The 14,451-nt window shown below is 35.1% G+C and overlaps 1 protein-coding gene across 14 annotated transcripts in view; it reads right to left on the reverse strand.

Moving 5' to 3' along the window:
- LOC117330316 (inositol 1,4,5-trisphosphate receptor-like) overlaps positions 1-14,451 on the reverse strand; it is a 119,861-nt gene that overhangs the window by 65,248 nt on the left and 40,162 nt on the right. For all 14 annotated transcript variants that reach the window (XM_033888509.1, XM_033888513.1, XM_033888522.1 and 11 more), the window contains 5 exons: positions 7,763-7,887; positions 7,166-7,252; positions 1,061-1,219; positions 697-795; positions 316-405 (listed from right to left, as the gene is read on the reverse strand). In XM_033888509.1, the coding sequence (XP_033744400.1) occupies positions 316-405; positions 697-795; positions 1,061-1,219; positions 7,166-7,252; positions 7,763-7,887 (560 nt within the window). The remainder of the gene's footprint in view (positions 1-315; positions 406-696; positions 796-1,060; positions 1,220-7,165; positions 7,253-7,762; positions 7,888-14,451) is intronic.

A 14,451-nucleotide genomic window follows, 5' to 3' on the forward strand; every position in this document is an offset into this window, starting at 1 on the left:
AAATTACATCAGGAAATGAAAAACAAATGAACTAAGGCTAAAATGATATTTACTATATTAATTGCAATACATAGTTACTAAATATTTTAAAGTGACACATCTCAGATCTATTTTCAGTATGATGTTTCTAAGCTATATTTTATTACATATAAAGGTGAGATAGGATGTTGAACTTACAATATAGCTAAACCAAAACTTGCTTTTCAATATAAATCAAGTTTTTGACCAGTGAAAATTCAATAAAATACTGGTAGTCTTAAGTGTCAATCTCAAAAACAACATTTTTTAAAAACTTTATATTTCAAACAAACTCACCCCTTTGAGAACCTCATCTTTGTTTTCTCTATAGTCCATAAACAGTGTCATCTTCCAGCATGCTGGACTGGCAGTGTTTACTGAGTTCACCTGTTATAATGCCATGTATGTTATAGAGTTAACGTATGTATCCCAAATACTGCACTCTTAAATAATCTTTATTTTTCTATGTGAAACTTGAATTCAATTCCATTTACTACAAAAGATTATAGAGTAAAATAAGAGGACAGGTAACAAATTCCTGTGTCATAATTATATTTCGACTTCCATGTTACAAAGAGTGGCTAATGTAGGTCATATGATCTAAGCTAAAATTTTGTGTTCATTATCAGTTTTTTTTAATGATGTTCTACTCTCTGCAAAGTAAGGTGCAATACTTACCTCCTTACAACCAGGTTTATCAATAAGTTCATAAGTACTGGCATGGAGGGGCTGACCAGCATTGACTGGGTTGAGAACCACCTTGTCCCCAACCACAACCTATAACAAAATATAAGTATTTTTTCTATTCACATGACAACCATACAACACCACAACTATAGCTTACCATACAGCCAGTTATATTTGCAGGGTAAGTTTACCACACAGCCAGTTATATTTGCAGGGTAAGTTTACCACACAGCCAGTTATTTTTGCAGGGTTGATGTGGGTTGGCAATATTTGCGAAGCCTAGATAGCCTCTTATAATCTAACTTGGTAGAATTTATCTTTTTTGTTTTAACCGAAAAAAATTCTGACAACATACTGGATCACCAGCCTGTCGGAGCTTGTAGAAGGGCATGATATAGAACCAGGAACCCTCATTTCCAGCCGTGTCCAAGGTCACCCTCATGGCATTCTTCTCCAGTAGCGCAGGCAGGCGCTTGTTTACAGTGAGGTATTTGTTACTCTTTAGATGGAGTAACTGAAACATCAAACAAAGTCTTTTTTGAAATATTGATACATCAAATTTAAACAGATGCTGAAATGTTCATTTCTGTAGCTCTGGCTTCAACAAAATAAATTAACATTCAGTGCTAGCATGTTTGGGAGGCACAAGTACACACGCTCCCTTCTAAAAAAAAAACCAACTTTTATAAGTGCATGCTACTTATTATAACTTGTAATTTTAATGGTTGAAAACCGTAAAGTATAGTAGTTACAGTATAATTGAAATTTACAATCCAAACATGTTTTTCACATTCACCAATATTGAACTGCAGCACAGCCCTCTATTTTAAGACAGTATTTACTGAATCATCAAATTTAGAGAGGTTCTTTTTCAGAGAGTAATTGATCAACATTAAACTGGCTTTGTTAGCTTTAGTGGTTACTAAACATAAAATTGGTATCAGTTTTTGTTTTTAACAAGCATACTGGGTATTGCTTTAAAAAAGCAGTATCTGTCCCCTACAGGCCCCCACTAGAAATAATAAGTGACCTTGACTCAAAAACCCTGAAACTCAAACTTGTGTGAGTTAGTACCTGGTATGGTCCTTTATCATTTTGTGAAGTTTGAAATCCCTAAAGAAATGAAGCAGCTATGACATCTACAAAGTTTGGTGTTATGTATATATATATACGTATAAGACAGATGAGGAGGAAACCTAGTTACTCCGGATTCACCAGTAGAAGATCCTACTTAACTTAATGAACATCCCAAAGGCACATCATTGTAATATTATTATGACATAACTCAGATTTTTGATGTACATGTATATATAGAAACAAGCTCAAAGCTGACAGTGCAAGTTAAAAAGCATCCAATTGAGATTAAAAAAAAAATAATACATGTACAGATTTCCAAAAATCGTTTCCGAGACATCCTCCAATTATGGTTGTGTCGTATCTAAGGACGGGCAGACATTTTTGTTTTTTGTAATGCGTAGATACGAGCCGCTATAAAAGCGTGTGCGTTCATTGAGACAAGTATCAGTCTATCGATACACGTGCATAGCGACACATCTCTCCATTATACATAGTATACGTTCTCAATACAAACGCAAATGAGTTTTTGTTCACATTACGGAACTTGAATATGGAATTTGAAGAGGTAACTTTATATATATACATATATATTTTATTTTACAATAAAAGAAAGAAAAGAAAGTATTGACAACACAAACTATTTGGGCCCCAACAAAACATGTACCTAATGAAATTATAAACAGAGTAAATATGAGTAAATTCCTACCTGAGTCTTTCCAGTGGGATATGCAGCAAGAACAACTTTACAATTGTTTCATCATTATATCCATAGTTTCCATCGAAATATTTTCCGTGTCTTCGTACAAATGTATTATTTGTGCAACTGCCATAACGCAATTAAAACGTGATAAAACCGCATATCAGCCCTAGTGTAGTGTAGACAATAGGAAAACATCCGAGGAGTGCTAGTGTAGGATACGAGTAAAAATCGGAACTCCTCGGACTGTTTACTTGTTATGAAAATGGCTGCACCCACGAAAAACACGTGAGAAGATGGATAGAGTATTTGGGATTAATTCGTTATGCATTTTCAAGCATTTATTTGGAGACTTTATTTTCAACAAGATTTGAAAGATAATTGAGAGACAGTGACCATCTTTCTGCTCAAGTTACAGGTAAGTGCTTCTGTTTGGTGTCGTTCGCGAATACAGTTGTAGGTCACGTGGTGTACAGATATAGTGTAGAAGATACAGGTGTGTCACCGTGAACACCTGAGGTCAGAGTGAATGCGAGTGTGACGAAGCACGTTCTTTTTATAGCAGCGGCGGCTTGGTTGTATCCACGCATAACAAAAAAGAAAAATGTCTGCCCGTCCTTAGATACGACACTACCATAACTGGGGATTGTCTCGGAAACGATTTTTGGAAATCTGTACAGGTATATATTTTTTTTAATTTCAATTGGATGCTTTTTAACTTGCACTGTCAGCTTTAAGACTGTAATTTTCATTTCAGTTATACTATTGATTTCCTTTCATATTTATTGTAAAGTATATTTATAATATAGACACCACTGCAGTGGCAATATACAAGGATGAAGACAATATTACAGAAACTGAAAGAATTAAAGTAATTAAATTAGGCATAATAATAACCATAAATGCCTTCTAAAGTTTCACATCTTCTTCCTAAATGTTTGTACAGAAAAAACGTTTTAAATGATTCTGGTACAATATTCAGAAATCCAGAATTGCTTTGGTATGATGACAGGTATAGACTTTATTATCTATAGACCACCAAATTGATATTTTCCTAAAAGCTGAGTGATAATATAAAATCAATAGAGGAAGACTAGAGCTGATGAAGTTGGAGCTGCTTTACTGGAAGTACAAGCTTTTAAGCCCTTGTGGTAGAGAAATGAGAAGCAAAGCCAATATGAAGCATCATACAAAGTGTTGTTTGACAAAAGGTTCTAGGATTTCCATGACATTTAAGAGAATGTTGATTCTGTATATCCATAATAAAACCATTTGACATATGCATCATTTGTTAACACGACACCTTTGTAACTTTGATAGTTGACGGTTAATTTTTTAAAGGTTAATCCAATTTCATGAAAAAAATCTGAAGGAAGCCTAGAGTAGATGTGGCAGGTTGGTGTTATTTCACACATTAACTTGTGCTAGTACCTAAATGTGATCTAAAATATCTAATCACTTAACAGTGTTCATTATTGCATATTATAATCACAACAACTCCTAGGGTTATTGTAAAAGGTAGATATTTCTCAAACAGAAAATATCTCTGACAAAAGTCCAATCAACTGATTTCTTTATTCCACACAAATGACATGCTTCTTGCAATTATAAAATAATGCTGGGACCCGATTTATGTGATGTTGGCAATCAATAATTTCCTCATATTACTGCCAAGTCTGCTGGGAGAATTAAGGTATAATTATAGCTAACCAAGTTATCGGTATCGCTCATCTGTGTCAGCAACTTTTATCAGCTGCACTGAACAGTTATGAATTTGTAAAGAGGATGTCAATGGGAATAGTGTTTCCTAAAATAGCTGCTATCATAGATGCCCAGTCAACATTTTCTAATTGAAATCAGTGGCTGGGGAAATGTTGGAGCCAACATATATATATATATATATATCAAAACACAAATCTAAATCATCAGTCCAGACACACGATCTTACTGATTTTTGTCTGAGAGATCATGATTTCTGTCCTTTGACCATAAATTCAAAATATTGTAAGTTTTTTTTTTCTAAAACAGTTACCATAAGTCATCCATTTGTCTTGTCATTTAAGCTAACAAGAGGCCAAATGGATCTATATCGCTCACCTTCTTGTAAATAATGCAACGATAGTTGATCTAGAGCTGGTTGCCACTTAATTCATTTTAACAAATTCAGTAGCAGTTCATCAAGCAATTAAGCAATTATCACTAGTCTGATATCATGGCATTATATAGTTTCCATGCTTTTTCATAACAAGAGGCCCAGAGGGCCTGTATCGCTCACCTGGTTGGATTTGACCAAATGTCAAAATATGTTCAAGTTCAATTTGTTAATAGCTTTATTTGTTAATGTCTAACAACACTATATATAGTTAAGGGGAAGGGACATCAACTACTTAAAAGATAAAACCCAGAAAAGCAATCAAGGGGATTAGCCCCGCGGTATTTGTACAATTTTGAATCCCAACCCCAAAGGGGATACTCACAATCAAATATGAGCGATATCCATTGCTTAGTCTTAGTTTCAGAGAAGAAGTTATTTATATCAATTCAGCCAAATTGACCCAATTTGACCCCGTCCCTCAGCCCCACCATTTGTACAATTTTAAATCCCTACCCCAAGGGGATGCTACCAGGCAAATATGAGCGATATCCATTGCTTAGTTTCAAAAAAGAAGTTGTTTCTATCAATTTAGTTAAATTGACCTGTTTTGGTCCCCCCTCCCCCTCAGAGGGGATTAACCCCACCATTTGTACAATTTTGAATCCTGACCCCAAAGGGATGCTCACAGTCAAATATGAGCAATATCCATTGCTTGGTTTTAGAGGAGAAGTCGTTTATATCATTTAGCCAAATTGACCCAATTGGACCCCGCCCCTCAGCCCCCAGGGGGGTCAGCCCCATCATTTGTACAATTTTGAATCCCTACCCCAAGGGGATGCTACCAGGTGAATATGAGCAATATCCATTGCTTAGTTTCAGAGAAGAAGTCGTTTATATCAATTTAGCCTAATTGACCCCTTTTTGCCCCGCCCCTAAGACCCCCGGAGGGTCAGCCCCACCATTTGTACAATTTTGAGTCCCCAACCCATAGGGATGCTTTTGACCAAATTTGGTCAAATTCTGATCAGAGGTTATGAAGAAGAAGTCAATTGTTGATGGACGGAAGGACAGCGGAAGGATGACGGACGACGGACGACGGACGCCACGGTATGGCATAAGCTCACCTTGGTCCTTCAGACCAGGTGAGCTAAAAATGAGCCTCAATGGTCACCTGCGTTTTGCATAACATTCTAATACTTGGTGCTTTTGTTTTTGATTTATGATTTTATCACATTTGACCCCTATGAACATGAAGGTAGGTCACGGATATATGTTCCAACAAACCTGGTAGCCCTTCATGCCAGCATGCTGCTAACCCAATACCAAGACCCTAGGCCTCCTAGCTATTGAGAGGAATTTATTTTAAATTCATTTAAAGATTTTAACACATCTGACCACTGTGACCTTAAAAGAAGGTCAAGGCATTTTGAACAAACTTCAGAGCCCTTCATCCCAGCATGCTACTGGCTTCATGGATAATGAGATGTTTAAATGGAAATGTTGATATATTATAAATGTATCAATATGTCCCTATTGGCCATGCCCATCTGCCCCTGATATCTGTCAGGGTCATCATTCTAACCAGATTTTATTATTTCCAATGGTAATTATATAAATCATGCTCAAAAATATTATTATTATTGTTACCCTTCCCAGGGGAAGCATGACTCCAAGAATCATATATAAAATTCACAATTTTGGTAAAGATCCATCCATCTATGAAGAGTATTTGACTCTATCTTATCTGAGACTTGAGAAGAAGATTTTTGACATTTCAGGCAAGTTGACCCCTTTTTGCCCTGCGCCTTAGGCCCATTTGGGGTGGGTACCTAATAAGTCACAATAGAAGATGATATTTGCGATGGATGGTTTCTTCAAAATTTCATAAAAAATTGGTCTAGGGGTTTTTGAAAAGAAGTCGAAAATGTAAATTGTTCACAAGCAGAGAGTGCATGATGAACTATGACGAACAAAAGACAATCAGAATAGACTTTGTCTCAGGTGTCTAAAGAACTTAAATCTTAAGGTGTCTAAAGAACTTAAATCTAAGTTAAATACATAGTTGTCAAGAGTAAGCCAGTTGTTAGATAATTCCATGGTTTGGTACAAGACAAGCAGGCTTGTTTACAATACAGCTTTATTGGCCAAACATAACTTTACAGTTAAATATAACACACAAACTCACATCATTTACTTACAGCTACTTGCTAATGAGGCTGACTATCTCAAATTAAAGATTCTCAGTAGTCATGTTACCGGATTATCAAGTTTATTATTGACATGTGATAAAGTCTACCAGACAGACTTAATGAATTGTCATAAAAACTCCAGAAAAAAAATACAAGTAGTTTTATATAAACCTAAAATCCCTTATCTATGAGACCATGGAGACAAAATCATCACTCAAACACAGGAAATTGCTCTCAGGGTAATCTAGTAAATTTACACTTCAGTCAAAGCTTACGAAATGACCAAATGTTTAAGTTCATAAAAAGCAAATTCTTGGTGTCTCATGAGGATATAACTCACAATATCATGAATCTGTCAAGAAAACTGGAGACAGTCTATATGTTAACAGCTGAGAATTTTACCTGAATCACATTGCCGTACTGGATTTCTGACCCTAGCTGTTTCTTGTTCTCTGCCTCATTTTGCTTTTTCTCCAATTCTGCCGCATGCTAAAAAGACATCATCATTTATTAATACCATTAGTTGATATTAAGGCATCATGGATCAGAAAACTTTTCCCTGGAAGTTTTATCTGATGTATGCTGGGTTAAATCTGTGCCTGTTTGAAAAATATTCTTACTGTATCTGAATGTCATCTTTTCTCTCTCTCAGCGATTTAGTATCCTAGTTGTAGAAATTCACAATTAACGACAGCTACAGGGGGTGTTGAAACTTTGAATTTTTATCTGTTAGACTTTATTTTCTGTCTTCTCTTTCTGCTCTGTATTTTTGTCCTTTTGACCTTTCTCTTTTGTCCCTGGTAGTTATACTAATGAAATAAGTAGGCTATGATAAAACTGGCAATATTGTGTTGCTGATTTGTTCATTTTCATAATTAACTTTTGAGAAACTGCACCTGTACAATGCAATTAAATGAACACATATCTGTCACTCATCATTATCATTATATGTAACTCTGTATAGGGTGTACAGGTGATGAAAGGCCAATGAAATCTTACATGGAGTTTCTTCAGGAGAACAGTATCTGGAGCACTGGTAAGGTTGGTACCTCCAGTACGCTGGGCAGTCCAGAACTGGTTCTGAGCCGAATATCGGTTCATAGGACATATCTTGAACAGGCAGTCTACAAAGACAAAATAATAAAGAACCATTTATTTGGAATTAATAACACTTTTTTTAAATATCAATATATAGTCAGTATCTCTATCACCTGGTAGATACTACATGCATGCATTTTGATTTTCAAATTGAACTTAATGAGCGAGAATGGTACAGATGGGTTTCTGTATAAAATTAGACATTGCCACATTTCTTATGTTCATGAAACAGGTAACGGTACTTCAATTTAAAAAAAAAAAAAATTCTTTCTATATCAAATTCAGCAAAGAAAGGATTGAAGGATCACTAGAATTTATGATGACAAGTATTATTGAACTTTTCTCTAGTGTTTTTAGATTTTGAAATTTTCCATGATGAAGTTTAGAAGACTTTAATGTCAAAATCTCACAAAGTGAATTTTAAACGATAATCAGCTATAACGTATTTGGTAACTTAATTGGCTTATTATATTATCCCTAACCAGTTAATTGGGTTCATTTACTGGTACTGACAGGATAATGTCAGTGTGCTGTGGTATATAGCTTTCATTGCTAAATATCAAAATGATCATAATTCATTGAGATGGCTTTGAAGTGATCCCAATTATGTGGACACTGCATGCACAACTGATATTTCATAGTTAGTCAGGCCATATACATTTTCAAAGCTCTAAACAAAGATGTTTGGTGTTTTTTTTTTATATTTGTAAGCTTATTTTTAATTCTACAAATGTCAATATTCAGATACATCATATTAGATATAAATTTCAATGCAGCCACAAATGTTGAAATACAATCTGGTAGATTACAGAAGAAAGACAACTCTGTTAGCTCTATATGCCAGAGCTGATTTATAATGAGAAACACATCGAGCTGTCATATACAGGGTGATAAAGCAAAAGGTTAATAGGTTCTTGATGGCAGGGCACATTTATACAGGCTTTATGTGATGTAATTAGGCAGAGGGTGACAAATGTATCCTCTAATAAGATGGTACCTTCTCTGACTTATCAAGTACTACATCACTACATTAACTGTAGTACAACACGTACCCTGAGTATACAATACACGTGTACACACTTCCCACAACACGCATTCCAGTAGATACACAAACTGTCTCTGATAATGTGTAGCTGTACTGTAAATGGTATTCATTTGATCTCCATTAAAATATGTGTTAATACATCAAAGAAATGTCTTCATTATTACATTTTATTTATGTCTACACACATAAATAACTCAAATGTCAAAAGATCTTAAGAAAATTCTCATCAGAAATGTAAATATATATTTTTTGGTCAAATGAATGACAAATATACACATGTGTATACATATTATTATAATTAATTTCTTATCTTATATACTAGACACATAGAATCATGGTTTGTATTAATGTAGATGCTTGAGATATATTTGAAATCACAGCAATCCATCAATAATAACGAAAGTATGATGTATGCATATCATAATTATAAAGCTGTATAAAACACTACACTGATTTATGTAGAAATTGACAGTAGAGCAATTTATTTTACAGATTCAGTGAGAGAGAAGTCATTGAATTGAAATAGGTTTGTTCTAGAATAATTATTAAGTTATTTATTAAGTTATAATATAGAGTGTACACTGCTTCATGTCAGCAGATTTTCATGCATATTGCAAGTACGTGACACAGCTCCATATGATAACAGGATAACACAGCTCCATATGATAACAGGATGACCAGAAAACAATGCATTGTGAACAAGAGCTTTCATTGTTTGATTTTTTTCTAAACAGGAAGCAGCATTTAACGAAATAAATGGGCAACACTGCTTGCTATCTCATCACTACAAACCCTCATCAATGAAGATATCGATTGAAATGCATAAATCTGATAAAAGCTATTCAATTCTCATCATAAAACTCAGAAATATCTCTTTCAATCAGCAAAATCCATACCTCAACAATACTTTGTAGAGACAAGATGAAGGACCCTGGCATTTGTCTGATGGATTCATAATCAGAAAGGCATTCACACAAAATTATTATAGTTTTAAGAAAAGATCAGATTAAGAAACCTATGAACACAAAAAGATGTATGTTTGAGGAATCTGAGAAAAGAATTTATAAAACAGTTTGTTGCATTTAAGGAGAATTAGACAGGTTTCACATTTCAAGTACAGCAGGAACTATCATGGTAGATTATTTAGATATAATTAACTACCATGTTAAGTTATTATTTTTTTTAATCAAAAGTTTGTGTGATTTTTGACCAACATTCTTTGAAGGTGATGTGCCACTTTTGTACCCAGAGTAACAATCATGTAATTTGTAGCAATGTTGGTGATACGTCCAAACTCCTTGCAACGGTTGACAATGACACTGTATGTCAAAAACATTGATGCTATTGGTGGGCTAACCATATCAGAGCCAGCAAGTTAATCAGGAAGATTATTTGATTTTCTTCATTCTTGTAAAAACATTTTTGATTATTCAATGAAGAATTTTAAATTCCAATGGAGGGTTTCCAAACAGATCACTTATATTTATTTTGCCATAAACCCTAAATTTAATTGTATAATTCCACAAGTTTGTAAAGTATCTGAGTCAAGTTTCATTATAGGAACAAAGTTTACATTGTGGCAATCAAACATTGTCAATAGTTTCTATGAAATATATTCATAAAATCGTTGGTTTTTTTTCATTCTCAAATCTGATGAAAACCAAAATAAGATACCGGGTATGCACACTGGACGTACCTAACATCACACAAGGGAATAGAATATTTCAAATGATATCTTGATATTACCTTCATTGACCTGCATCTCTCAAAACCATGTGTCAGGCTTCAGCAATTGCAATTGTGCATTGGAAATTGTGATATTGAGAAAAGTCCATGAATATTAAATCAGGTGCTGGGGCAAGTAGATAACATATATAAGGAAAGCAGATATGTTACTATCTAGAAATGGAAAATTAACAGGGAGACTGAAATCCTCATGCTGTTGATGATTAAATGTCTGTAGTGTCCTTGATGTCTGAGGTTCATCCAATCAACAAGGTAAATTTAATTATTGTTATTTAAAAAGATAACGCATTGTCAATATACATCCTTAGATGAAATTGAAGGACTTTGCAAAGGAATCTGTTAAGTGTTATGATTATAAGATCTTTAATATATTCAGCCCTATATATGGGTGGTCTGGTGGCACAGTGGTAACACACTTGCCTTTCACCTAGGAGGGTAGGGTTTGACTCCCCGATTAGATGTGAAAAGGTATGGGGTCACCTGTCCAACCATATTGTTTTTCTCTGGGTACTCCGGTTTCCTCCATCAGGAAGACCCCTCACACAATTCCATCCATACTAACAAGAGTAGTTAATGTTAGCTGATATAACTTGTAGCAATTGTTGTAAAACAAGAAAGTTTTCATTACATTATATTCAGTTTTTTCCCCCAAGGTTATGCCAATAGTCTGTCGGAAAATTTGGTCACCAAACTAACCAATGATTTGTTGTCAACCAGAAATTATCACAATTTCATTCTGAGCACATTTCGTCAACATGAACAATTCAATGAAATATGAAATTGTGGGGGGAAAAAACAAAAGATGTCATTAAATGATCGATTAGCACACAAATAAGTAATGATTAAAATTTCTCTGAGAGAAAATATGCATGCATGCACATAGATGATATTAATGCCCGACTTCCTGGTAACCAAGTAAAATGTCGCATATATACACAGATCATTTACATAGGCCACTTCCTGTTAGCATTATAATTCCTGTTTTATCTAGTCAAACCCAAATCACTAAACAAGTAATTGATGTATGTAAATATTTGGTGCAACACACTCAATGCTGTCAGGACCTACCACACATATCAAAGCAAATATCACCTTTCTTTGCATTCTAAAAGTTATTGTGTAACATTAAATACTAAAGTGACTATATTTAAATCTGACCTCTGCCATCTTCAAGCTTCAAAAGAATTTCTATCTCATTAGCATAAAATGAAGTTATACTGAAAAGACTCATGATAACTATAAAATTGTCACAACAATGGTTAACTAACAGAGCTCCTCCATCCAGACTGATTCCCCTTCCTAAAGAATTAAAAACAAGAGATCCCAGAGGGATCTTGGCGCCCACCATTGAATGATCTTCATAGGTTCCATGTCAGATTGATCTTTTCTCTACTTTTCCCTTCATTTTACTAATCTGTGCAAATTGAGACATCCCTCCAGTACTTTTCAAACAAGGGAATCCTAGCTATATAAGAAATTTGAGATTTAACGATAATGGCTGTTTGTTTGTCAGGTTGTTTTCAGGACAGACTGGTCCAAAAATGCAATACCAAGGGGAACCTACTTATGAAATTTGAGAAAGATCCATTCAGTACTTTGAGAAATAGAGATAACAAACTTCAATTGTCAAAATCCAAGATGGCGGTCTGTCCGCCATATTGTTGTCCAATTGATCTCAAAATGCAATAAGCATAACGAGGCACCAAGGGGAACCTCACTATGAAATTTGAGAAAGATCCCTTCAGTACTTTCTCAGAAATAGCGATAACAAACTTCAATTGTCAAAATCCAAGATAGCTGCCTGTTGGCCATGTTGTTTTCCGATTGGTCTCAAAACGCAATATGCATAACTAGGCACCAAGGGAAACTTACATATGAAATTTGAGAAAGATCCATTCAGCACTTTCTCAGAAATAGCGATAACAAACTTCAATTGTCAAAATCCAAGATGGCTGCCTGTCGGCCATGTTGTTTTCTGATTGGTCTCAAAACGCAATATGCATAACTCGGCACCAAGGGAAACCTACATATGAAATTTCAGAAAGATCCATTCAGTACTTTCTCAGAAATAGTGATAACAAACTTAAATTGCCAAAATCCAAGATGGCTGCCTGTCGGCCATGTTGTTTTAAGATTGGTCTAAAACGCAATATGCATAACTAGGCACCAAGGGAAACCTACATATGAAATTTCAGAAAGATCCATTCAGTACATTCTCATAAATAGCGATAACAAACTTCAATTGTCAAAATCCAAGATGGCTGCCTGTCGGCCATGTTGTTTTCGAATTGGTCTCAAAACGCAATATGCATAACTAGGCACCAAGGGGAACCTACATATGAAATTTCAGAAAGATCCATTCAGTACATTCTCATAAATAGCGATAACAAACTTCAATTGTCAAAATCCAAGATGGCTGCCTGTCGGCCATGTTGTTTTCGAATTGGTCTAAAAACGCAATATGCATAACTAGGCACCAAGGGAAACCTACATATGAAATTTCAGAAAGATCCATTCAGTACTTTCTCAGAAATAGTGATAACAAACTTCAATTGTCAAAATCCAAGATGGCTGCCTGTCGGCCATGTTGTTGTCCAATTGATCTCAAAATGCAATAAGCATAACGAGGCACCAAGGGGAACCTCACTATGAAATTTGAGAAAGATCCCTTCAGTACTTTCTCAGAAATAGCGATAACAAACTTCAATTGTCAAAATCCAAGATAGCTGCCTGTTGGCCATGTTGTTTTCCGATTGGTCTCAAAACGCAATATGCATAACTAGGCACCAAGGGAAACTTACATATGAAATTTGAGAAAGATCCATTCAGCACTTTCTCAGAAATAGCGATAACAAACTTCAATTGTCAAAATCCAAGATGGCTGCCTGTCGGCCATGTTGTTTTCTGATTGGTCTCAAAACGCAATATGCATAACTCGGCACCAAGGGAAACCTACATATGAAATTTCAGAAAGATCCATTCAGTACTTTCTCAGAAATAGTGATAACAAACTTAAATTGCCAAAATCCAAGATGGCTGCCTGTCGGCCATGTTGTTTTAAGATTGGTCTAAAACGCAATATGCATAACTAGGCACCAAGGGAAACCTACATATGAAATTTCAGAAAGATCCATTCAGTACATTCTCATAAATAGCGATAACAAACTTCAATTGTCAAAATCCAAGATGGCTGCCTGTCGGCCATGTTGTTTTCGAATTGGTCTCAAAACGCAATATGCATAACTAGGCACCAAGGGGAACCTACATATGAAATTTCAGAAAGATCCATTCAGTACATTCTCATAAATAGCGATAACAAACTTCAATTGTCAAAATCCAAGATGGCTGCCTGTCGGCCATGTTGTTTTCGAATTGGTCTAAAAACGCAATATGCATAACTAGGCACCAAGGGAAACCTACATATGAAATTTCAGAAAGATCCATTCAGTACTTTCTCAGAAATAGTGATAACAAACTTCAATTGTCAAAATCCAAGATGGCTGCCTGTCGGCCATGTTGTTTTCCGATTGGTCTCAAATCGCAATATGCATAACTAGGCACCAAGGGGAACCTACATATGAAATTTGAGAAAGATCCCTCAGTACTTTCTCAGAAATAGCGATAACAAACTTCAATTGTCAAAATCCAAGATGGCTGCCTGGTGGCCATGTTGTTATCCGATTGGTCTCAAAACGCAATATGCATAACTAGGCACCAAGGGGAACCTTCATATGAAATTTGAGAAAGATCCATTTAGTGCTTTCTCAGAAATAGCGATAACAAACTTCAATTGTCAAAA

The sequence above is a fragment of the Pecten maximus genome, chromosome 7 (assembly GCF_902652985.1).
Source record: "Pecten maximus chromosome 7, xPecMax1.1, whole genome shotgun sequence".
Taxonomy (NCBI): domain Eukaryota; kingdom Metazoa; phylum Mollusca; class Bivalvia; order Pectinida; family Pectinidae; genus Pecten; species Pecten maximus.